Source organism: Ammodytes marinus (genome assembly GCF_949987685.1).
Source record: "Ammodytes marinus genome assembly, chromosome: 6".
Classification (NCBI taxonomy): Eukaryota; Metazoa; Chordata; class Actinopteri; order Uranoscopiformes; family Ammodytidae; genus Ammodytes; species Ammodytes marinus.
In genome coordinates, this window is record NC_137235.1 from 8,040,198 (window position 1) to 8,065,882 (window position 25,685).

The 25,685-nt window shown below is 40.3% G+C and overlaps 1 protein-coding gene across 1 annotated transcript in view; it reads left to right on the plus strand.

The window, feature by feature from the left end:
* Positions 1–2,131: 2,131 nt before the first annotated feature.
* LOC307251424 (uncharacterized protein) overlaps positions 2,132–25,685 on the plus strand; it is a 41,919-nt gene continuing 18,365 nt past the window's right edge. Inside the window, exons 1-14 of the mRNA XM_080028795.1 lie at positions 2,132–2,380; positions 16,457–16,624; positions 17,226–17,317; positions 18,054–18,175; positions 18,324–18,486; positions 19,391–19,513; positions 20,592–20,711; positions 20,832–20,963; positions 21,120–21,167; positions 23,963–24,004; positions 24,172–24,234; positions 24,365–24,439; positions 25,072–25,155; positions 25,282–25,338. Of these exons, the coding sequence (XP_079884921.1) occupies positions 2,302–2,380; positions 16,457–16,624; positions 17,226–17,317; positions 18,054–18,175; positions 18,324–18,486; positions 19,391–19,513; positions 20,592–20,711; positions 20,832–20,963; positions 21,120–21,167; positions 23,963–24,004; positions 24,172–24,234; positions 24,365–24,439; positions 25,072–25,155; positions 25,282–25,338 (1,368 nt within the window). The 5' untranslated portion in view covers positions 2,132–2,301. The remainder of the gene's footprint in view (positions 2,381–16,456; positions 16,625–17,225; positions 17,318–18,053; positions 18,176–18,323; positions 18,487–19,390; positions 19,514–20,591; positions 20,712–20,831; positions 20,964–21,119; positions 21,168–23,962; positions 24,005–24,171; positions 24,235–24,364; positions 24,440–25,071; positions 25,156–25,281; positions 25,339–25,685) is intronic.

A 25,685-nucleotide genomic window follows, 5' to 3' on the forward strand; every position in this document is an offset into this window, starting at 1 on the left:
CCTGGAATCTCTCCCTTCTTCTGAATGCATTTGACTTATGTTACCAAAACAGCACTGTAACCAAAACATGAACTTCTCATGATTCATTTACAGTCTCTTTATCTTGAAACATATAATTTAAAATGTTCACACCTGAAGGATATTTCAAATGTCTGTTTAATTTATTCTCAGAAACACAGAAAAGTGTGTGCTTATGTTTGTTAGTTACAGGTTCTCACCTTTACAAAAAGACAATATTGAGGAAATAACTCCCCACCCCCACTCCCCCCACACAAAAAACTCACATGAAACTGTATTGTTATGACTTCTTTAAATCTAGGCTTTAATGGGGCACCCTCTTTTAACTGCACATTCCATAATGATTCAGTAATCAATATACAGTAAAATGTTCTGAAAACGGTTTATTGATAACAGTGTCTGTTGCATTTTGTCTTACCTTTTAAATGTTATTTGTTTTTTGTTTGTTTGTGTAATTTCTCAAAATGACTTTTAAGTTATAAAATACGTTTAAGCCCTACATATATTTCCCTTCATTTATTTACAATAAAACCGATTCTTTATAACAGTTGAATTTGATCTTGTGCCAATTGCATTTTGCTACATATTTAATGTATAGAATATTCAGCTGTAGCCTACTATATAAATACATTTAGATTTTATTTTATAAAATAATTATATTTGGTCCTGAGACACCTGCTCATACTAAACATTTAAAGGTGGAGTCAGCGATATAAACTGGTATGTAATCAAATATGTAAATAAACAGGGCCCACTGTAGCAAGCAACATGCCCGTTTGCCAAATCTAGCTGTTTATTAACACCTGTTTTTCCCCAGTGTGCACAGGTACTGGTAGCAGATCCTGAGGTGATATTCACTGATTTTGACAAAAAGTGATTTTGACAACAAGCATTCTCCAGAATTGCTGACTCCACCTTTAAGTTTTGGGTCATATGTTAACCTTCAAGTGATCTAAATTTTAAAAACATAGGGTATGCACATATTCTTGGAAAACACAGACTAAATGGAGGCTTAAGCAGGACAGGGAGACCTGAGGCTTATATAGGTATTCATGTATGCATGTGTGTGCATGTACTGCTCAGATTCTGTCAGCCTTTTCCAACCAACGTCTCTAAAAACAAATTCAGATCCCTCCCAATGAGCTGCTGGTTCCTTTTGGGGAGTTTTTCTTATCTGAAACGAGGGTCTTAAGACAAAGGGTGTCCTACATATTTGTTAAAACCCCCTGAGGCAAATTGTTATTTTGATATTGGGCTATATAATATAAATAAAATGTACTTAACCTGGCATATGTAGAGAGAAAGGATGTTAAAGTGGAACGGAGCACATTTAAAAAAAAATATATTTTATTGTGCCTATAGGAAGAATATGGCATAGCCTATGGTACATGTGTTTTTGTGTGTGTGTGTTTGAAGAGTGTGAGGTGGGCAAAGACAGACAGGTACTGGAATCTGGAATCTGCAGCAACATATTTTTATTAGTCGGGCAGCACCGTTGTCCTGTCCTAGCATGCTTTTGTGTGTGTGTGTGTGTGTGTGTGTGTGTGTGTGTGTGTGTGTGTGTGTGTGTGTGTGTGTGTGTGTGTGTGTGTGTGTGTGTGTGTGTGTGTGGAGAGAGAAAGAGCGAGAGAGCAGATACATGTGGTACACGTGTTCATTGTTCGTGTTTTGCAATCGTTCCTATAGAGAAACACTAAACTTGTTGCACACTCGTTCTTGCATATTTGTGATAGTGCTTGCAACGTATTTATAGTCTATGTGCCAGTGTGCCGTTGCATGGGTGCCAAACAGGTGCCAATGTGCGCGCGCAAGAGACCCATGATAGAGATGTCACCACACAGTCCCTTAAATCACTCAGCCATAAATTATGCTAATAATGACGTGCACAGCAATTATGTTATTGTACAACCCCACGAGCCCGAACCAGGAGTCTCCTGAGAGGGAGGGGTCCCTCTGGAGTGGAAAGGGGGGATAGGCGGAGGGGAGGAGGGAAGAGAAAGTGAGGAAAGTATTCTGCTGCTGAAGACTTTCCGAGATTAAGGGACTATATCCCCCCCCGCCGGTCTCCCTTCTCCATCCGTCCAGCCAGAAGATAAGCAGCCGAAGACAGGAGTATATGGGCTGCTGAATATCTTTTCTCACCTTTCAATCCGCCACTACTCGTGCGCGCGCCCAATTTCCAGCCGGTAGAGTGAGCGTCCCTACATTGTTCGAAGTTCATCTGACTGCAGGTGTCCCGTGGAGGGAATATTTGGCTGCGGTATCGATAGCTTCTAATGCAATATGATGGATCGATGGAGCCCAGTGCGCGAGACGTGGCTGCTGTTGCTGCTCGTTATGATGATTTACACCTCACGTGCAGGTAGGCTGAACCTATCCAGAACTGTTTATTTGTGCAAAGAATTTGCTTAACTTGACTTAGTTGCAGAATTGTAATTTATTGTTAGGCTCTCTCAAATGGAAAATTGCATCTCTCTGTCTGATTGTGCCACATCGGTTGTCACCAACTTCCTTCTAAGCCATGTGGGTTAGAACAAGCCAGGTTTGAATGTCCACCTTAACTTCCCTAATATTCCTTCAAATTATTTAATCATTTCCAGAAAACACACTGACTCACACGTCTCCCATTTGTGTATCCAGACTATTTCGTATTCAGTTGAAGTGAACTTGATTTGTCAGGGATTTGTCAATTCCTTAAAGAGATCCTATTATACTACTTTTCTGGTCTTCATTTCTTGTTAAAAACTGCTATAGAGCAACCTGACACGAATCACATCACAAAAAACTATGTAGATTTTCGGGACACTCTTCCTCTTACCCTAGCCAGCACAGCAGTCTCTCTCTACACACTGCTTTGAGCTTCTCCGCCCCTCCCCCCCTGCTGCAAACCCCACTCCGTTGTGATTGGTTACCTTCCTTCCAGCAGCGGGAAATTTTCAGGAAGCTGGGGGCATGCAGCCGGAGCTTGCCTGAGCGGCAGCATTACCATCCATGTAAACATGACAGAAACGACCCGAGCGTGACAGAAACAATCCGGAAATTTGAACGAGTTCGGGTCGACCGGCTGCCATAGTGTTTAGTGCTCTGCATAGCCACCCCAGACGGTCAGCAGGGAATACGTCGAAATGCATGTACGTAATTATTTGATACTCTAGTATGGTTAAACATGACTATAAATCATTATAACAACGTTCATAGGTCATAAAAGTCGAATAGTATCATAGGTCCTCTTCAAACACCTCCCCACCCCCAACCCTCCTCTAAAATGCCTCCTGGTCATTTCCCACTTAACTTCCAGAAAACTAGGTGTCCACCAATTTGACAGATGATTCATGCCAGGTCAATCAGGCCTAAAGCTTACTGAAATAAACTGCCTTGTACTTGGCTCCCTGAGCCCACTGCACATTTGCTAGACATTTGAAAGGCATAGGCCTATATGTCTAGACTTGTTCTGCCATACCTGCTGCATCGGCCTGTGCTCTCATACAGCAGCGTACAGGATATTTAGCGTGTGCAGCTGGGTAATGGGGAGCAGACTCAGGCAAATTAAAGTGAGCTGTGCTGAGCTCTACTGGGGAATGCAAGGTTACCTGCAGCAGCCCCCGCAGCTCCAAATGAGGAGGGTGGGTTAGAGCCTGGTGTCACTGATGTCTCTCAGGATAAGTGCACATGTGCATCAATGCGTTTAAGTAGGAATGTTTTATGAAATACTTAGTGCAGCTCATAACATGTTATATCTTTGGTTATCTGTTTGAAAACCAAAGCAACAGCAGATGTCAAAACGAGCTGAGGTGATGGCTTGAGCTTCTAAATGGACCTTGTGTTGAGGTCGTTCAGTCAGTCACATTTGATCCAGGTCCAAGCACAAGGAAAACTCAAAAGCTGAACCACACATCTTTCTTTTACCTTTATTGAACTTTTTTTCTTCTTCTTCTAATGGCGGTCATATTTGCAAATCCGGCTTTATGCAGGAATAATACATCAGCGATTGTCTGTGACTAAGTCAGCGAGCAGGTGGCTTGGCAGAGAGTCCACCATGATGCCTCCACCTGCTCTGTGGAGGAAGATGCTGAGAAAGCCGAAAAGTATTTGTGTTATTTCCCAATAACACATAAGTCCTTATTAACTACCTGGCTTTGTACTGAAGATTAAAAGAAAACTTGCCTGCCGGCTATACTTATTATAGTCCATTTCATGTCTCAATTCTCCATTGAGAAATGTATTTTAGTAAAGGCAAAGACAGAGGTTGTTGGGATTTGTTTTGCACTATGATTATGCCACTCTATCATGTAGAAACTCACAGTCTGTGAAGGTCATCACTGAAGTGACTAATGTGACCTCTGGACCTTTAGGGTCAAAGGTCAGGGTGTGAACCCTGACACATCTCACACCTGGCGGTCAGAAAATGCTTCCTCCTTGTAAATAATAATTTATTGTTAAGGAGAAACACAGATACACAGAAAAACAAATATGCTGTTGCATATTCTCACACATACACTCAGTTTAATGTGTACTTTCTTTTGCTGTTACAATACGTTCTCTTTAGCTACTGATCAAACTCTTTCGTAACACACGTTATGAAACTGTCTGCAGGTACAAGTCACTACATTTTTGGCTTACTGTTAAATGTGGTCACACACCTGGGGCCGTATTCACAAAACATTTTATCTTAGCGCTAAGAGTACTCCTAAGGAGCACTAAAAGTTCTTAGAAAGGAGTAATTTCTTAAAACCTATTCACAAAGCTGCTAAAACCAACTTTTACTAAGGAATGGGAGGGACTCCTAAGCTAAGAATAGAGGGTGTGGTTGACCCTGTTGCTATGGATGACGTCATGTTCATACCTTCTATGCCCACAGTGATTGGCTGAGAGGGAATGAGTCCCTAAGAGTGAATTTATGATAGAAACACTGTGGGAGATATCCATATTGTGTCACTGTATTAAAGTAAATAGTTTTTATATAGCCAACAATTAATGACAAGTGACACTGATTTAACATGAAACCAAGATACTGCAGGGTTTCCCACACATTCGTTCACAATTAACCTACAATAGCGCCACATAGGCCTATTAATTTTAAATTTTACAATGATTTGAATCGGAAAAAATATCCTCGTTGAATAGCTGCAAGCCATGCACTCTCACTGTATTTTTCTCAACGGCGGACTATGCAGCAATAGTCAGACAGCGACAAACCAGGAAATTCACAATTCAGAAACAACAGCCGGCGAAATCGTAAAGTACATGCGGAAGGAAAAAGGCGAGACGCGCAACTATACAGTAGCGGATCTGTGGAACGGAGGAGATGCTGCGAAGCGCCACATATAGGCCTACTCTAGTAGGAAATGAAACCCAAACGTGACACCAACAGTAACTTTCAGTGCATCGTAAACCCAAAGCAACTGCAGGAAAAGGAACTTAATAAATAATGTTTTATATAAATATAATAAATATAAATGTGTCTATACTTTCTAAATATAGCTTTACGATCATTAAACCCTTACAGCTATTAAAGGTACCTTTCATAAAGCTCACTAGCATTAAATCTCTCCAAAACACCATCAAATGGTTGTCTGTGATTTACTCTTAGTGACTTAGGAGTCCTCTCGAGGAGCTTTTCATAGATTTAGGAGCTAGTTTTAGCGCTAAAATGCTTTGTGAATTACACTTATGTAAAAAGTTAGGAGTCCTAAAACTAGGAGTGAAACGCCCCTTATTTTTGAGAGTTACTCCTAAATCAGCACGTTAGGACCTACTCTTAGCCTTAAAATGTTTTGTGAATACTGCCCCTGGCTGTCAGCAGGCTTGCAGTAAATTATGATCATAGTTATCTGAGCAATGTGGTCAAGTTACGGCCAAGCATGTCATGGTCTGGCCTAAGGTGCTTACTTGGCTCACTGTGTGTATGCAACTTGTGCGTTCAGGTAGCTATCAGCCTTGCTTCCTGCTTTGTTTTGCTTTAGAAGTATTCAAAGTATTCAATACTCAAAAAACGGATTCTAAAGTCGCCTTGTTGCTATTGTAAGGTAGCCAAATCTACATATTTGTAGATTGAAGCCAGGACACCATCTATGTCTTTAGCAATGTTGGAAAACACGTGACGTTTGGATTTTAGATTGAAAAACTAACATTACGAATTACCATCATGTTTGGCAAGAAAATCCGACTTGTTTGAAGATCAGCCAGGTCTATACATGTTACTAAATAGAAGATACCTGGCTAACCTCTCCTGTGGGTGGTTCTCAAATGTCATTGTCTGGCATCAACAATTAAGCTTTCCATTTTGTCCCTAGCATCAGTTTATTTATGGGTGTGTATAGGTTGTACATTTTGTAAAATGGTGCTCTTATGGCCCAACCTGAATCAGTGATATTACTGCACGTGTTTTTGATTTGACACATGATGGGAAACACCTGCTGTGCGACATTGCAGATTGATTGAGATACGACAAGAGGCACAACAGTAGTAGTTTTGTACTGCATGAGATTCTTTGTGTGGACACCATCTTCTTTAGATATTATTAGCCATGGTGGCTGCTCTAGGGATGGCAGTATTGCTGGTATCACCATCTTGGTCCAGGCTGAAATATATATATATACTGTAACTATGAAGATGAATCACCTTAACATTTTTTATAGCCATTCAGATTCTCTACAATTCCCAACTTCACATTTAGCTGCACCATCAAATCAACATTGTAATTTTTCTGTGATATTGCTTGATGAAACTTCAAATAAATGACATTTACAGGAGCCTCTGCCGTTCTTTAGGGAAGTGTTTAGTGCTTATACATTTTAAATGTACCAAACACTACGATGCTGAACTCTCCTTGACAATTCATACCTTACTGTAAGTAATAATTCCACTGTTGGTGAGTGGGTGTAGAAAGCTGTGTATCTCACTTCTACTCACCTGCTAGCAAATAGCTTAATTATCACAAGGACGTACAGTACAGCATTGTTCAGAGAGGTTCAAGAGTTTCCATGCAGGTGTCCTTATCAAACCTGTAGGAGTTGCTAGTTCAATGGCCTGTTCATTGGTCAGTGACTTCCAACCAAAAAACCTGTCAAGCAATACCTCAATTGTCTCTAATTTCCTGCTGATGAAGACTGTAAGCTCAAACCTCAGAAATATAGTAAATGAACCCTGATTTCATAAACGCTGATACCCCCATTTCCACAAAGGCAGTATAAGGACATAAAAATACCTAATCTTGAACCTGTTCTTTGAGTTTTAACAGCAAAATAACTGATTCCTGGTCCAGAGTTGCACCAACGTTTTGCTGGTCTGGAACCGTGATGAAATGTTTAGGTCAGGGGCTTTGGGGGGGATTAACAATACCAACTAAACCTTTTTGACCGCCATGTTTAAAAAGCAATCCCTAAGAGCAGCACAAATATGTTAGATCATTTGATTTTGGATGCTGTTATAGGATTGCAAAGCCAGAAGTTGCTTCTGTTAAGCTGCAATGTCATCCACCAATGTCATTGTCATTGTTGTACTTGAAGTAGCCTGCGGAAAAGTGAACCAGTTCTGAGTAGGACATTTTTAACCCACTACAAACTGGCATAAGCATCACCTAACTACGTTTGCGTTGGTGGAATGGACTTATGATAGTTCTGTTTGTTGAAATGCAAAACAAAGATGAAGCTACCACTCGAGAAGTGCAACCCAGATCCTTGTGGTTGTGGCCAAGGGCTTAGTCCTGGCATCCTGTTAGATAAATATAAGTGAAATGCAATTTTTATGGTGCATTTCTTTTGTGGAGGAGTTGGTCCTTTTACTGTTTAACAACCAGCCATATTTCCCAGAAGTGCATCCAAGCCACATCTGTCTGTAGTTCCTCTTAAATCCCCCTTAAGATATGTTGGATGCTTTAAATAACTACAATAAGAGCAGAGTCTGAAGTGGAGTGTGTGTAGAGACAGGCTTAGACGAACAATGGAAAACTGAAATGGTCCAACTTTGGGTATTATCAGTTCATGCACTCCTGTGTGTCCAAGATAATTGAGATTGAAAGACAAAGATGGTTTCTGTGTGTGTCCTTATGTGTGTAGAAAAAAAGCAAAAAGCAGTTTATGTTTTTTTGTCATGTTCTACTGTAGCAGAGGGGTATAATGTTTCCCTTTACTTACGGTACATGAGCAACGTTTAGAGTTGCCTGCTCAAATGAAAGATTTGTAAATGTTTTTGTGAAGTGAATGATGAAAGGGGTCGTTGTAATTGACAGTTTGAGCAGAATGTTTTGAAGGTAATTTAGAGCAGAAATGTTTAAAAGTGTCTTCCGCAACAGACTTTCAGACATGCAGTCACAGGCTGATAAAGCAATCAAGACAATTGGGTGCTTTACTATTCTCCTGTTATGATTCAGTGGCAACAATGTTTTAGTCCAGTGTATGTGTAATTGTAGGGTGCCAACTGTGTTTGGATGGGAAAAAAATTGTTTGAGTGCGCTGTAATATGGTGGTATATGTAACTGTGTGTAACCATGAACAGATACAACTCCCTGATAAAACTATGTTTTGGAATGACTAGACATTGATGAATTTCTATTAATTCATATGGAAAGTTAGATTTAGATTAGATTTTGTTTATATGAAAGAAACATGTTCTTTACATTTCTGGAAATTCTCCAAATACTTTTTCTACATGTCATAAATCTGTGTAAGCATTCAGCTAAAAGCACCGCTATGGGTTCACAAAGCTGCTAGCAAGGCTGTAGACTTACTTAGGGATTGATTTTACACATTACACATCGAATTAGTGCCATCAAACTTATTTATTCTTATTCTTATAGTGTTTCTGTCCAGCCCTGCAAAGCCCAATCAGAAGGCCATTTCGATTAGTTTAGCAATTGTAAAGCCAAATGTAGCGCTGTTGGTATTATTGAGACTGAACTGGATTCAATATACAAAAGATTTGAAATCTTATATGTAATGATAAATATTATATTGCATTTTTGAAGGGAGCCTGTGGCTCAATAATTTCATTGCCAATAACTGCTGCTGTAATGGCTGTGTTTATGACACATAAATAATCTTAAATCCCTTGAATCTTGAAACTCAACATGACACAGTTCAGCCTAACCCCTGGGTGTTTCTCAACCTGTAAAGAATTGGCAGCTACTGACCAGCTATTGGCACCAAACATATAAAGCATGAGAGCAGCTGTAGTCATTTGATGAATGGAGCATCAGTGTCATGTCTGGGCTGTTCAGTAAGCGGTAGTAGGCTAGTAGGTTATTTGGTTTTTCCACAAGGAACCCAAGAAACCCATCTGGCGTAGTGTCCAGAAACAGTTATTTTATTATTGATGATGTTTCAGTTTGTTATGCTATCATTCAACACTCCTTTCTTAATTTTTTGGGCTTCATTTAGAAAATGTTTAATCCAGCGTTTAACCTTTACTAAATGGCAGAGATGAGTCTTTGCAGTATGTGATTGGCTGTTTTGCTGATGTTAAGCTTGCACATTTATATTTTTGCCAGTGCAGCTCTGACACAGTGGTTATCATGACACTCTCCCAAAAAAATGTTTTAATGAATTCAAGTCACCATTTCCTGCACACATGGCTTGCCGGTAAACGTCTAACTAATTGTACATAATTTTGCTTATAACAAAATTATTTAAAAAAAAAAGCACATCAATAAATGATCATCAGTTAGATTATATATTTAATGCTATTACTTTGCACTCAAAGCAAAAGTATGTATTTGTGCAATAAATGTGTCTTATGTAAAAATAAGCAAATTCTTTGTTCTCCCAAAATCAAAGTAACTGTATGACTCAACATCAAACAATAACAGAGCACATTGCCACAAAAAGCAGTGTGCAACTGCCCGAGAAGAGTTGGAACCCTGGGACTGACAAATATTGATGCAGTCTTTGATCCGTGGTTGAGAGGAGCAGCAACTTTGTTGGAATGAACACGTGTCGAACCCTCGGTTGGATCAAGACGAGAGACGACTGCTAGACCAAGATGTTGAGACTTGAGATGACGTGTGGTTTCAACACGAGTGCCGCAGATTCCTAGAATGAGATAAGGAGCACATGCCTGCCTGTCTGCAACCTTTTCACTGATATTATTTAGGATTCATATAATCATATGCATGCATGCATACTGTATGCAAGGACGTGTGTGTTTGTGTGTGTGTGTGTGTGTGTGTGTGTGTGTGTGTGTGTGTGTGTGTGTGTGTGTGTCAGACAGCAGGAGAGTCTATTCTGTGTGTTTCTTTGATCAGAGCCAGCTGAACTGTGAGGAAAGAAAACATATGTTCCCTCCATCCTATTCATCCCTCTGCACTCTTTCTTCTCCATCTCTTCTTCTCTCTGGTTTTCATCTGCCTCTTTTTATCATTCTCTTGGATAGCCTCCGAGGAGAGCCATGTCAGATGTTTGAGAGAGACGTTTGAGAAAAGCAAGCAAAAAGTCGAAAGGGTGTTATGACCAGCACCCGGGGCAAATCCTCAGTGGGGGATTTGAACCCCGGTGTAGTGCGGTTTGTATGCGTCTGTGTGTTTTGGTGCACTGGTGTAGGAGGCTTTGACTAAACATCAGTTGCTTTTGCAGAAAGGCATGTTATTGCTTTATTTACCATTCTACAGAGTTAATGACAGCTTAATCAGAAACACACACACACACACACGTCTAACCATACATGTGACGTACCTAGCCTTCAATCATACATTACACAAAAACACACACACACACGTAAACACACGCAACATATGGTTTCCAGAAAATCTTTTCAGTATGTTGCCTTTAGTCGTCTGCGTGTGTCGTTTGTTTCTCTTTCACTGTTCCACTTTGTATGTATAACTGTGGAACCTTAAACAGAGATAATCAAAGACAGTGGCCTCCACTTAGTCACTTTTTTACATCAGCCTGCATTTTGTAACAGATCTGTTAAGGTAGAAAAACTATCCAGCCGTCCATCCATCAATCCATCCATAGTTATTGATGCAGCAGAGCAGACAGTATTAAGCAGATCAGGTGTCGCTCCACAGGTGACTGATCAACATGAAATACAGTTTTCTTTTGTCAGCGTTTTCCCCTATCAGTTAGATACCTCACATGAAAGGCACCACAATAACGTTCACACACTGGGGTCTCAGATTTGAAAGATCTGAGATGAGGTAAACTGTATCATTGTTGGTAAAGGAAATGTTTGATCAGTGTAGCCCTGTCTACTTTAAGGAGTATTCGAAAAGTGGTGCATTTTTCATTGTGATGTCTCTTTCTCTCTTAAAATATACTTCAGGATCAAGTGTTGACTTGTAGCTTTAATACAGGAAGTTTACATCAACACCAGACACAGTAAAGTCATCATCGTCAGTACTTGAAAGCAAACACGCATCAACACGTCAAGTTCAGTCAGTGCATCAAAACTACAGATACTCAGCACGTAACTATATCTACCTACTCTTAAGTTGAATGATTCAGTTTTAAGAATCAAATAAATGGCTATCTATCTATCTATCTATCTATCTATCTATCTATCTATCTATCTATCTATCTATCTATCTATCTATCTATCTATCTATCTATCTATCTATCTATCTATCTATCTATCTATCTATCTATCTATCTATCTATCTATCTATCTATCTATCTATCTATCTATCTATCTATCTATCTATCTATCTATCTATCTATCTATCTATCTATCTATCTATCTATCTATCTATCTATCTATCTATCTATCTATCTACAGTCTCTGTTGTTGATGAATGGTTCATTCTTGGAAGGAATCTCTCTGTTCAAACTACAGATGTTGAGCCTTACACCTGACATGCTCTGCATGTGTGTGCATGTTGTTCCCGGTGCCCCTCACCCCACAGTTCAGAGCCTCGGGATAACACTAGCAACTGATGGAGACCAGAACATCCCTGTAGGTACAGCCAAGTATGTGCTGTGTGTGTGTTTCTGTGTGTATTTCCACTTGTGCACGTTATGATGATGTTGTTTTGTGCTATTATGTAAATTATATATAATAATATATAAACAGCGTTAGGAAACATTACCTAATGTGTTGAAGGGCACATGTAGAGAGAGCGAAGTTTCCATGTCTCGTCTTGTTCTCTGCTGCATTCAGATGTCAGCGCTGCCGATCATTTCTTGGTATGTGTGACTGAAACCCCTATTCTTGTACACTCTGCTGCTGAGTCGGGAGAAGTTTCACCTTGAACCCAACCATGGCTCTAACATGTGATTACAAGGAGCTACCTTGTAGCCTAAATATGGCTTTAAGTAAAGCAGCTAGTCATGCTGATGTTTTAGCAGGACAATCAAATGGATTTGAAACGGGGTCACTGAGTACAAAAACACTTGTACTTATTTAGCAACATGCCCATGGTTTAATACAGGGGTGTCCAAACTTTTTTCACTGAGGGCCACATACAGAAAAATCTACTTAGGGCCGGGCCACTTTGCAAAAATAACACATTTATCAGGACATGTAGCTGCTCTGATGTTTAGTTTCATTGTGTCTTCGTAAATGTAATCCTTCTTCACGGCAACACTTTACTTGCACATTAAACATATACATTCCCCCTCTTGTTAAATGCCATTGATACACCCAGTGTTTTCTGCTTTTGCGTCCAATGTCCAGCTGGGTGAAAATAGTAGCCAGCCGAGATCCCGCCCCTCGAAGGGGGGTCCGGGGGTATGCCCCCCCGGGAGATTTTTTTAAGTTTTTAAAGTGAAATGCATGAATCTGGTGCACTTTGAGAGGGAAATTAAGAGGCTAAAGCTGAAGAATTTTGTATGAAAAAAATGGAGTCAGAAGAATTAGAAGCTATTGGAGAAGGACACATGGATTTTCCATAATAATATTAATTTAAAATAAAATATTATGCAGGGTCCTCTGGGATGGGCTTGGTGCTCTTTTTCTTTTATGGGACATATTTCTCTGTAATATAATGAGTACATTTAAATTATTAAAAAATTAAAAGGGCCATATTACATTATATTTTCAAAATGTGCCACGGGCCAATCAATCAGTTTTGACACCCCTGCACTAGTGGGTGAAAAAATATATATAGGGGAGAACGGGGGAATCTGAGGCATCGGGTAATGTGAGCCACCCCCTGTATCTAGGCAACGGAAAACATTTGTGGTCATGTGAGCTATATGTTTTCAAGCCCCTCTCATTTCCCCATGGCCCTGAAAAAGAGGACCTCATGGTGCTGTGGTAAGCATGTTTTTTTCACCAAAATAGGTATTTTGCATGTAAAAGTAAATTTTCTTGCTGTCAACTTAATCAACTGTTGTGCCAAAGCAAGTCTGGTCCGTGGTCGTTCTCTGCATGTCATTCCCCTCTTTGCCCCATTTCATCTCTGTCTTGTTGAACTATCAATAAAGCATGGAAAATACGAAAAAATCATATTTTTTTATTTAAAAAAAACACTCTGTTGAAACAAAATGTGTTTCATCTTTCTTCTTTTTTTTTAAGCGTAACCTAATCAAATGTAGTACGCTTTATTGTGTCTAGTAGGTGGATTTTGTGACCTTTGGTCAGGAGGACCAGCCTGCTGTTTCCTGTCTTTTATGCTGAGCTTATCTGCTTCTGGCTCCAGCCACATATTTACCATAGATAGTATATAAAAGGTATTTACTGTACAGACATGAGATTGAGGTAAATCTTCTCATTTAAATAGGGAGTCAGCAATTTTGAAGAATGCTTGTTGTCCAAATCACTTTTTGTCGAAATCAGTGAATATCTCTTCACGATCCGCTAAAATGTGGTTTTGACCACAAGCATTCTCCAGAATTGCTGACTCTACCTTTAATTATGTGCTAAAATGCGAATAATTATATTCCAAAATGTCAAGCTACTGCTTTAACAATCAAAAGAGAAAAGCTATCTTTTATTATCTAACAATCAAGTGTATCATACAAGATATTATAAAATGTTCTTAAACATCTTATTAGTTTTCGCTATCATTGAGCTATTATGATGATTAAATTCTGAACAACACTGCTTAAAAAACTGAATTTACAGAATTGTCTTTTTCAATTTGGATTTGTAGCTTAAAAAGTAAGATTTGATACTCGGAACATACCATGAATTCATTGAGACATAAACAATATGTATATTCTATTATATAATCCTCTCTTTATGTGTACATTGCATACAATCCATGTACATTTCAGACCAATTGTTGACTGTGGTGATTTTTGAGGCTATAGTGTCGTGTTTGTAATGGATTGTAATCAATGTCTTTGCTCCTCCTCTATTGATGTCAATTAGATATAAAAAATATAAAACTTTCAATATAGTTCCACTGCTAACACACACTGCTGCTACAAACTGTATCACAAAAGTCAACACACAAAACAACTTCAGTAGTCATCTTACTGTCAGCAAGGTAATCCCACTGCAGGACTGTTGTGTCCTATGCACTATGACACATAGTGTTGTGCACTATGTGGCATTGCTTTACATAGTGCAGGTGTATCTATTCTCTGGTCATGTCTTGTGTCATGCATGACATTGTCATCGGCGCTGAAGCTGCAGTGAGCAATCCATGCTCAAAACATTTAAGACTATTACTGTTTATGACATGTGTCAGCCCATAACAATATTAGCTGTGTCAGTAAATACCATGCAGCCGTGCATGTGAAGAGGACAGAAATACAAGATGACGGCATGCAAGCAGGCGGGCTGGCAGGGAGACAGGTGGAAAAACTGCAAAACAATGGGCAACAAATACATCTGGCACTTAGACTCAGACATCATGCCAACCTCTCACGTGCTTACACATGAATGTGTGTGTTGAAAGGTGCGAAGCAGATGGAGGAGGATTTACGTAAGCCCCAGAAAAACGTGTGAAAAGAAGCCATTCCAGTAGAGGCATGCCTTCTATTATTTCCTCTATTCTCCCTCTGTACCCCCTCCTCTGCCTTTTCACTTTGAGTATTTTGCTCGGTTCCCTCCTCCCTGCCTTGTCTTTTCATTGTGTCCGCAATGTAAGAAAAGAAAATGTGCATAATTTCTGCTTAAGCTGCAACTCTGGCCACATCGTTAGCATTTCAAACATCTGCTTTGCTTTTGTGTGTGTATGTGTGTGGGTGTGTGAGTGTGTGTTTGTCTGCATGGGTGTGTGAGTGCATGCTGTACGTTTGAATCATTGTAAGAACACATGTATGACTTTATAGCCCTCTGGTATTATTCCTTGTTGTGGGATGCAGACTGTTGCGGGTGTCAGTGCCAAGATGGGCGTTGTCATGCGATTACTCCAAGCTTCTGCAACAAGTTTGTGTCCTCGGAAGACACACAATTTATACAGAGAGAGAGAGAGAGAGAGAGAGAGAGAGAGAGAGAGAGAGCACATGATCTGACATATAAAGTATTTATATAATTAGTTTGTGTGCATCTTAATTATAGCGTCGGAATCACAGACGTGTCTCAGAGGTAAACCATCACACAAAAACAAACAATTTGCATCTTTTGTAAATTTTTCGAATGCTTGTTTGCGTATATATGTATACCATTGCTACAGAAAGATACTTCATCAGCTGCTCATTTGCTTTCTACTCTACCATGTGGCGCTGGGTAGAACATGCATAGTGGGTTTATCAACAAAACTGTAAGGTAAAAGAGGATAAATCGCAGCTCTTGTTCAGCTGTTCTTGCAGCTTGTTCTCGACACATCGTCCGGGCCGAAGTTTGTTCTTTCTTCTCGCGGAGTATGTAGCAGTAGTCTCTAAAGTAGTTTATAAATTGAAGAAGGTCATTTGTGCCCTTATGTCTCCGATATACTGCTGCAACTTTTGATTCAGATCTACTGACACAATCGTAACAGAACAGTGGCACTCACTCATCCAACTGTAATAAAAACATTAATTTAAACATAGACGGATGGTTTGAATAATACTCTTCCTTGTAATCACAACCATAACACGTACATTCAAATACAATGTGATATTCATCTCCCAGACAGTGTTAACTAGAAGGGCCACAGACCCTCTGATTTCTGTCCAAGCCTTTATTTCATTTCTATTTATTTTGGTTCCACCCAGCCCAGACATCTTTCTTGTGCTTATCCATCAGTCATAGAAACATTTTCATATGTTGAAAAAGCTTTTGTCTATGGCCAAACCAAAATGAGGGAACTCTTCTATCTCAGTCCAACAATATGTAAAAGAAGAAATCCAAAACCTTCTTTTACTCATTCAGGACAGACCTTTAACCTTTTATTTGTTGCTGCTGCACTAAGTTTAACCATGTCCAATGTCTGTTGTTCTTAATGGAGGCACAGTAAAGCACTTTGCTCGCCAGTGTGTGCTTCTGGTTGGATCTGTGCTGGACACCTTTTTCGGTGACTTGACCTCAAATGAAATTTGTCCAGCTCAACGCCCTTATGAACAAGAGCAGTTCAGCTGATCTCCGAACCCACAGGTCGTCTCAGTTAACGCTGTGTCCTGTGTCTTTGCAGCCGATCCCATTGACGTGCTGAAGGTCCTGGAGCTGTCGGAGGACATGGAGGGCGTGTCGTTGGAGGCGGGACTGTGCACCACGAGGGAGGGACGAGAGGAGACGGACCTCGCCTTCAGGATCGACAAGAAGATTCAACTGAGCGCGCCCACCAAGCAACTCTTCCCTGGTAACCTCTTATTAAACACTGTGGCTGCGTTCCAATACCCATACTTTCTGCTATTCAGTATGGTAGAACAAATATACAGGATGTCCCAATACTTGTGGTCAGATTTAGTATGCTTAAAAATACCCGGATGTCTACTTTGTCCGGCTGAGATTTTTAGTGTTGAAATCTGCATGCTATTTGGCCGATTCTGACAATCCAGTGCGCATTGGAAGTGACGTCACACCGACCGAGCCTCCATATGAAAATAAGCGGGGATGAGACGGATATAAAAGCAAGATCAAGGCGCAATGTTTTGATGAAATAAATAAGTAAAAGTATGTCCCAATTGTAGCATACTGCATGCTAACTAGATTCTTTTTATGGTCAGATGTAGTATGTAGAATAGAAAAAAGTATTCGATTTGGAATGGAGGGTATGTAAATTTGACCAGTGTTGGCATGAATTTCATTGGTCGCTGAGAACCTGTGCATAAATGTATGTGTGTTTGTGTGTGTGTGTGTGTGTGTGTGTGTGTGTGTGTGTGTGTGTGTGTGTGTGTGTGTGTGTGTGTGTGTGTGTGTGTGTTTGTGTGTGTGTGTGTGCGCGCGCGCATCTTCTCCAGATTCACCTTTCCCTGGGAACTTCTCAGTGATGACAACAGTGAGAGCTGTGAAAGGCTCACAGGTTTTCCTCCTTTCGCTGTACGACACACAGGTAAGCCACACACACGTTTGAAATGATAGCAGGCACAAAGCAACAACTCTGCCTTGTGTCACTCGGCATGTTCTCTCTTTTGGCTGATAGTTATTTATTTATTTATTTATTATGCATTAAGATATTGTGACGTGATTACTTATTACTTGATTTTACTATCCTGTTTTTTATCACTTTTTAATAGCTATTTTTTATTACTGTTCAGTATTTCATGAACTGTTACTCAAAATGTGAATTTGAGCACATTTTAGGCATGGGTGCATATACAGTGTAATTTATGATCTATGTTTGTAAGTGTGGCAATTGTGTTTTGGTGATGCAGTGGCTTGGAGCGCAAGACAAATTTCCCTATACGGGACAATAAAGTTTATCTTATCTTATCTAAATGTAAAAAAGGGAACTTCCTTTTACCATATTATTTAGTAACATAATCCATGAAACACTGACCCTGAGCAACAACAAATAGATAACTACCAACCACGCATTCTGAAGGAAGCACTCACTTTGAGAGTACACATTAATGTTACATGCAAATAATATGAAAATGCAATATCCTGTTAACACTGACCAACATACAGCATATTCCAAATGTATAGCAGCTGAGTAGTAAGACATACATTTTTTAGCAGTAGTCTGAAACATGACATGACATGACATGACACCAACCTCTTCCCCTCTTCTGTTATCATTCCATTCATCCCATCATCCCTCTCTCTCTCTTGCCTGTGTTCTTCAGGGCACCCAGCAGCTGGGTTTGGAGATCGCCCGTTCCCCTGTCTTCCTGTATGAGGACCATGAGGGTCAGCCACCTCCAGAGCTTTACCCCACCTTTAGGAAGATCAACGTGGCTGATGGCAAGTGGGTAACTACACACACACACATGCAGCCATACACACACTTTAGTGTTTAGCCATTGACATTAACTTTCCTCTCATTCCATAAAACCTACTCAGAAAATAGAAGTTGGAAAAAAGATGTGATTTCTTCTTCTCTGCTTTGTCGTAAGGTGGCACAGAGTGGCCTACAGCGTGGAGGGCCAGTCAGTGGCTCTCTACCTGGACTGTGTCAAAGTGGACACCCTGGACCTGCCCAGAGGTTATGACCCCCAAGTCAGCACTGAGGGGGTCACTGTGTTTGGCACTCGACTGCTGGACGAAGACGTTTTTGAGGTAGGACTGTTAATGTGTGCTTTAATTGTGTGTGTGTGTGTGTGTGTGTGTGTGTGTGTGTGTGTGTGTGTGTGTGTGTGTGTGTGTGTGTGTGTTTCAAACCTACTCACTTTCCACGTTGCTAGGTTTGAACTTAATTGGCACAAGATCAAAGAATTAAAGCATACAAAAGGATCCCTGTGTGTGTGGTAAGGAAGTGCTTATACTTGTTGCTGCTTGTTTGATATCTCCACCAAACAGTTATGAATAAATATGCATGAAGGCTCGTCTCCATATACTGCCCTCAAGTGGCCGTGAGGAGGTACTGTACCTCTACATCTGGTACTTGTACAAAGCTGATTCAAATATATGCAAAGGTTCAACTTATGATGAATCGTTGGGCTTGTAGATACCATATATAATATGAATTTATATTCTCTGAGTTCATCAGTAGTTGTTGCACCCAGTTGGACCCAGTGCTGCTTAAGTTCACAAAATGCTGAAATGTCAGGTGGCCCTTCTTTTTTAACTGCACAACTCCCAAACCCATGTTTGGCTTGGACTGCCCTCCGGGTGTGTGTGTGTATATGTGAGGGAGACATAGTTTGTGTCTGCATGTGGACTTTAAGTGCTGGCGCCACTTGAGGCCGTAGCTCTGGAGACGATTAGCTGCATAGCAAAGATTTTTAAAAGAAAAGCAGCCCGTTAGGTCACTTTGATCTGATTTAATGGACACAAACAGTCGGACATAAAGACGCAGGAGACGGATGCATATGACATGTCATTGGTATAATTAATGACACATTGTAAAGTGAGGAGCAGTGATGACATATATAATATTATGCCCCAAGATCATATGGTTTAACTAATGTCGAGTCACAGTTTTGCTCAGTTTTTTTTTTCTCGTTTTGTTTCTGTGACACAGGGAGATATCCAACAGCTGCTGATTGTCGCTGACCCCAGAGCAGCAGAGACTTACTGTCACGACTACATCCCGGACTGTGACGACCCTTTGCCCTACAACAGCATATTAGCAGAGGCTGAGGAGGTAAGTCCACTTCCAACAGCCAATCACCAACAGCCGAGATCCCTAAAAAGATGTTTTTTGTAAGAGGAACTATTACAGGTATTTATGGATGGATTTGAAGGAAGATATGACAAAAGGGCAAAGGTTTTCAGTGTTTCCTGTTATACAGTAGGTTCGTACTTTATATTAGGTCACATATATCTATAGATCAATGTTTGCTGTGCAAAAAACATTTAATTCATGTAGAATTTGTTAAATATTTAGTTTAATACTATTTGGTTTTCATTATAATGTAAATATTTGTATGTGCAGATTGTGTTGACGTCTCTGTTTCTTTCTCTCAAGACGAACACGCGTACACACACACACTCACTCACACACGCACGCACACACACACACACACACACACACACACACACACACACACACACACACACACACACACACACACAAACACACACACACACTAGTAGATGCAGTTTGAGAAACATCACTCAGATGCCTCCAGCTGTTTATTTCCTTGCTGTCAGAGTGAGGCTTCCATTTTACAATAAAGTAATAAATCATAAACAGTTACAAGCGTCCACTTTGCCAGGTTCTTTTGTGCCAATGCTCCACACTCCCGGGAAGGGTTTCAAATCCTCTTCCTCTGCTGCGTCTGTCTCTTGATTTATTACCTGGCTTACAGCTCCAAACTCTCCAGTTTTATTTTCTGTTACGTTATTTTATTGTGACACAAGGCCACAAAATCCGATCTTCACGAAGAGAGCCTGCAGTAAACATGGAAATGTGACGCTTTCGTTTCGTCAAGCTTTTATGCTTAAAAAGGCAAGGTTAAAGGAGCTCAAATTAAAAACTCTAAACTGCAGCTATACCGTGCATTTTTTTGGCTTTTCACGATATCGTTCATGTAACAGTGCACTCAGCTAGACAGAACTAGTAGAGGAAGTGACTCTAATGTCAGAATAAATGGCATTTATTTTGTCCTAAAAGTCCAATTTTATCATATATTTCCATATCAATTTATACTATATAAACAGAACGTCACACAAGCATCCATCATGTATCTTCTCTGTCTGGACTGCGTCATGTTCTTCAGGTGGAGAGAGCACCTAAGAGGCGTGTGGTGGAGGAGTTTGAGGACTTCGACTACAGCGACCCGTATGACGACGTGTCCGTTTCCACAGTGACTGCAGGTCCCAACATCACTGAGTATGAGGTGAGATTCGGCAGGAAGAACAGCAGCATGTTTTTGGGCTTTGAGTCTAGGCTTATTTATTTATGTTATTATTTTATTTTATCATTTGTGCGTGTGTGTGTGTGTGTGTGTGTGTGACAGATCATAGAGTATGAAGATTACGACAACACAACAGGCGGCTCCAATGAGAACGAGTATGAATATGAAGAAGAGTACGATGACGAGCGCTATGGGCCAGCCGAGAGAGAACGGGAGGTCTCTCTGAACACACAGGTGCCGTTCACACTGCCACACACACACAAACATAGTCTGTGCACTGACACAGATAAAGGAACCATGTGCGGAGAATTGTAAACAACCCCCTCTGTGCTCTCTTAGTCATCCACATTAACACTTTTCATATGTCTGTGTTCCGTCTCCTCTCATCAGGATCTCCCAGAGAAAGGAGAGAAAGGAGAGCCTGGCCTTTTGGGAGCGGTGAGGAAAACACCCACAGGCTTCAAAACATACATGAATCCAAAACACATAAGGGTTTAATAATGGTCCTCAAATTAGTCTTTGATCGGATATTCTATCCATCCACCATCAATAAGTGTTGTCCTATGCAGGGCTGCAGGGTTGACAAGGTATTTCCTGATTGGAACAGGAAAGTCATTTAAGACCGACTGTTTGTGTTAAAGAAATAAGACAACAGCGATGAATGGGGAGGTTTGGAACACTTTTTATAAATAAATGAATACTAATAAATCAGTGTGTTCAATTTAAAGCTGGGGTGGAGAATTTGGGGAAAGAAATAGCAGTTGGGATAGAGATTTGAATCCAAATACCTCAACCGCTCCACTTGTTCTCTTTGGTCCCTCCCCTATGGTCCCTCACTGACACGCTCTACACAGTGACGTGCGGTCAGGGTAGGCAGGGTAGGCAGTGCCTACCCTGGCGCCGTGTGCAAAAATAAATAAATAAAATAAAATAAAATATTTTTTTTATTTAATAAACTTATATTTGTATTATTACTGTTAATTATTTCGATCTTTACATGTAATCCGCGATTACTTTAAAAAAGTGTAGACGTTTTGATTAGAAACGTGGCAGTTAGTAAGTTACGCCAAAAAAATATTGTGCCTTTGCTGTTTCCCATTCATTGTGTACGGCAAAGAATCAGTGCCTTTGCGCCTATTCATTGTGGACGGCAAGAAAAAAAAAGTTTTCGCGCATGCGCACTTGATTCTGTATTATTTAACATGTACGCAAATAAGCATAATTCTTTGTGCCTTTTTTACGTAAATGGTATGCCACATAAGCCTTTACGTTACATATCATTCATGGACCAATTAAAATCGAGATATTACTAGACATTTACGCAGCTTAGGCCAACGTCATTACGTTGACTATGCTCATTCACGTCTCGTTACCCCCGCGGATTTTTAAGTCAACATTGCAGCTGCCGTGCCCGCAGATATTTCAGACTGGAGGAATTTTAACAAATTGGATTATAATTTAAAAAGGAACAGAATGAATAGCAAGAGAAAGGCCTGCGCCAGCCTTGGACGGTGTACAGCAGCAACAGGGACAAACAATGTTCGAGCATTTCAAACGGACAGGTAGCCTACATGAACGGAAGGATGCTTGCTAGCTAGCTAGCTGTGCTGTCAGTCAGACTGTCACTGGATTACTATCGTCTTGCTTATTTCTACAGCCAGGGAGTCAGATTGGTGAGTCAGAAACTTTTTTGGGGTTTATTTAATAATAAAGTTGGATGAATTGATACCGAGTGCAATCCATTCTGCATTTTATATTCAATTGAGCAGTTGTGTTTTCATTGTTACTGACGGACAAACCTAAGCTCTGCAATGTGGATAAATGGTTACATTCTGATGCTGGACAGGTCCATGGGGCATATGCTACTGGTACTTTATCTATTAAGATAAAGTTTATGGAGTGGAGTTGCCATCAGTTATGCTGTAGTCCTACATAATGATGAAGTCTGTCTTTTATTTTTAAGTTGAATAGAAGTAGTACCGGTAGTTTGAATCGGCGAAGGTTTGACTTGTTGCCTTACGTTTTTCGGCCCTCGGTGTGAGGGACGGGTCCGTTAAGTCGATGGATGCGATGTTTAATCATTTAGACCAAACTACAGTAGGCTACGGGCAAACCTGAAGTCACCGTCGTGACATTTCATATACGTCCCGTCTGTGTGTGTGTGTGTGTGTGTGTGTGTGTGAGTGAGTGAGAGAGAAAGAAAGAAAGGGAGGAACTTATTTGAAATCGGCCGTGCGTGCCTGTTTGTTGTTTATTGTTTTTGATTTAACAATATATAGGTTTAGAGAAATCTGGCTTTCAGAACTCAGTGCCTACCCACTCACTGACCTCACCGCACGTCACTGGCTCTACACCAACAACGTCGGTGTCAAAGTGAATGGACAGTCCCAACAGCCAATAAGAACAGAGAATCGGATATTATTATTTATTTTTTTAGAATCGGAACCTCGCTCTGATTGGTCAAAGTGTACCACTCATGTTAATTTTGACCAATCAGATATCACATACCCCAGCTTTAACTTAAAATATTGAAAAAGGGATAGATTCAGCTAACGGAAAAATGGACTGGTATCGGCGTAAGTGTCGGGCCAATGATAAACACTAAATTGCTTTACCGAAATACAAAAGATGTGTATGAGTGACAGTGATGACAATTTAAACCAGTGTTTGTATATGGAAAAAATGGATGATAACATAATGAAGATAATATGAAGATATACTTGCCATTAAACAATATAAGAAATATTTTGCCATCAATATTATTCAGTGGTGACTGTCTCTTAAAACATTGTGGGCAATATTGTAAATCAATGATCAAGATTATTTTATGTAAAATTATGATGTATGATTTTTGTATCAATGTAAAGGATTACTTTGGTCTTTCAGGTGTTTAAAGTTGAATTCATTCATTCATTTTCTATCAACCTTATGGTAAGACTGTATAGTTGTATGCATCATAATGCAATCAGTGCATTTAATACAATGACAAAAAATAACTATATCAGTGTATAAAAGTTAAATGTTCAATCCAGCTCTGTACATATGTATCATTTCTTATTGGGCTTGTATAGGCTTGTTCTACTGTAGTTACAGGTTTGGTAGTAACCCCGGAAATCATGTTTTGTTTTGAATTGCTAACACTGGTATGAATTGTTGAACCTAAACTAAACAAAGAACAGAGATTAATGATCTAGAAGAAGTGATACAAGTTTATTTCTGTGAAATGTCTGCAGGGAACGCAGATTGTGGGACCATACGGGCCTCCAGGACCTGAGGTAAGTTAATGTATCTACTTGAAACACATTTTCCTTTAGTATTCAAGTAAAGAGAGAAGGAAAAAAAAAGGTTTTGCATTAAGAAAGTTGAACGCATTGAAGTGACTTAATATGGAAACGGAAGTTTGTGGTTCCATCAAACTCAACTGGTTTGCTTGTGTATGCAGGGCGAGCCGGGGACTCCAGGTATCACAGGACCGGTGGGACCTCGAGGAGACCCAGGGGAGCTGGTAAGAACTGTCCTATGAATGAATGAATGAATGATTGAATTAATTTTTCTTTATTGTCCTCTGTTAGCGACTGTGACTGAGTCCACCTTGTGTTTGCGTGTCTCTGTAACTGTCCTCTGTCCCCTCCCAGGGTCCTCAAGGGCGGCCCGGGCTGAACGGAGCAGACGGGATACCAGGTCCCCCAGGAAACATCATGATCATACCGGTAACATGAGGGCACTTCTGAACGGCCTGAGGCTTTACACGCTGTTGCTATGGCAGCTATTTGGTCCCATTAAGCCCTAGCCGGGCCCTCAGGACAAATGGAAATGTTTGATTGTCGTAACTAAGAAAAATTAGTCTGTCTTTTTTTCAGTATTGTTTTGCACATTTGTTTGACTTGGCAAAAAAAGGCCATCACCTGCCCCTGACTAAACTTTTCAGAACCCGTAGAAAACGTGTATTTTGACTCAATTTAGTTCTTTAGATGCCTAGATATATTGGCCAGCTTTTGCGTCAAATCGGTCAGCTGTGGTCAGAGGGCACAAGCACGTCGTTCTTGGCAATTTTTTGGCGTCGACATCTGGTGACCTTGAAGGCCACAGCATATGATTCACATGATTGTTATACACATCAAACCCTTCAGAGTCCCTATGGCCCCATATGGAACCATTTTCATGTTATGTTTCTCCACTACCTTATTCATATTTTTCCCTTTGACTTCCCCACGTCTTATTATGCTGGACTTGAATAGCAGTGCTACATATCAGCCACCGGGTGGGGTATTGAGTTTGAATCATAGATAGTATATATGAATTCAAATTATCGTATGTATTTTTTTCTTCTGTGTGTGTGTAGTTCCAGTCAGGTGGCGATCCAAAAACGGGCGCTGTGGTTTCTGCACAGGAGGCGCAGGCTCAGGCCATCCTGCAGCAGACCAAGGTACACATGCAATGGAAGAAAATACCCTCATATCTTAAACACACACACACACACACACAGCTGATATAGAACTACTGCTGTTTGTGTCGCTGTCTGATTCCTGCCTCCTTCTCCCCTCTTTTCTAGCTGGCTATGAAGGGACCTCAGGGGCCGCTCGGCCTCAGCGGAAGACCTGGACCTCTGGTGAGTGAGATCAAATCATGTAGTCATTGTGGTGTTTTGATGTGTATGTGCTGCTTGAAAATAATATGAGGAACATTTAAATGTTCATGAAACAGTTATTTTCTTCTTATGATCATGAATGACCTGTTGATACAGGACCAAACAAGGCAAACAAGACCATCAGCGAAAACAGACAGATGGGAAAAGTCTGTGTTTCCTGAAAGGAACTGAATCAAAGTATACTTTGCTTCATCAACACCATACTATAATTTTTTATCTGACATAGTCACATATACACAGGCCCTAGGACTCCTTGACCACTGGTAGCGTAAAAACATTACCGTTCTCTTAAATTTTTTTCCTGAATT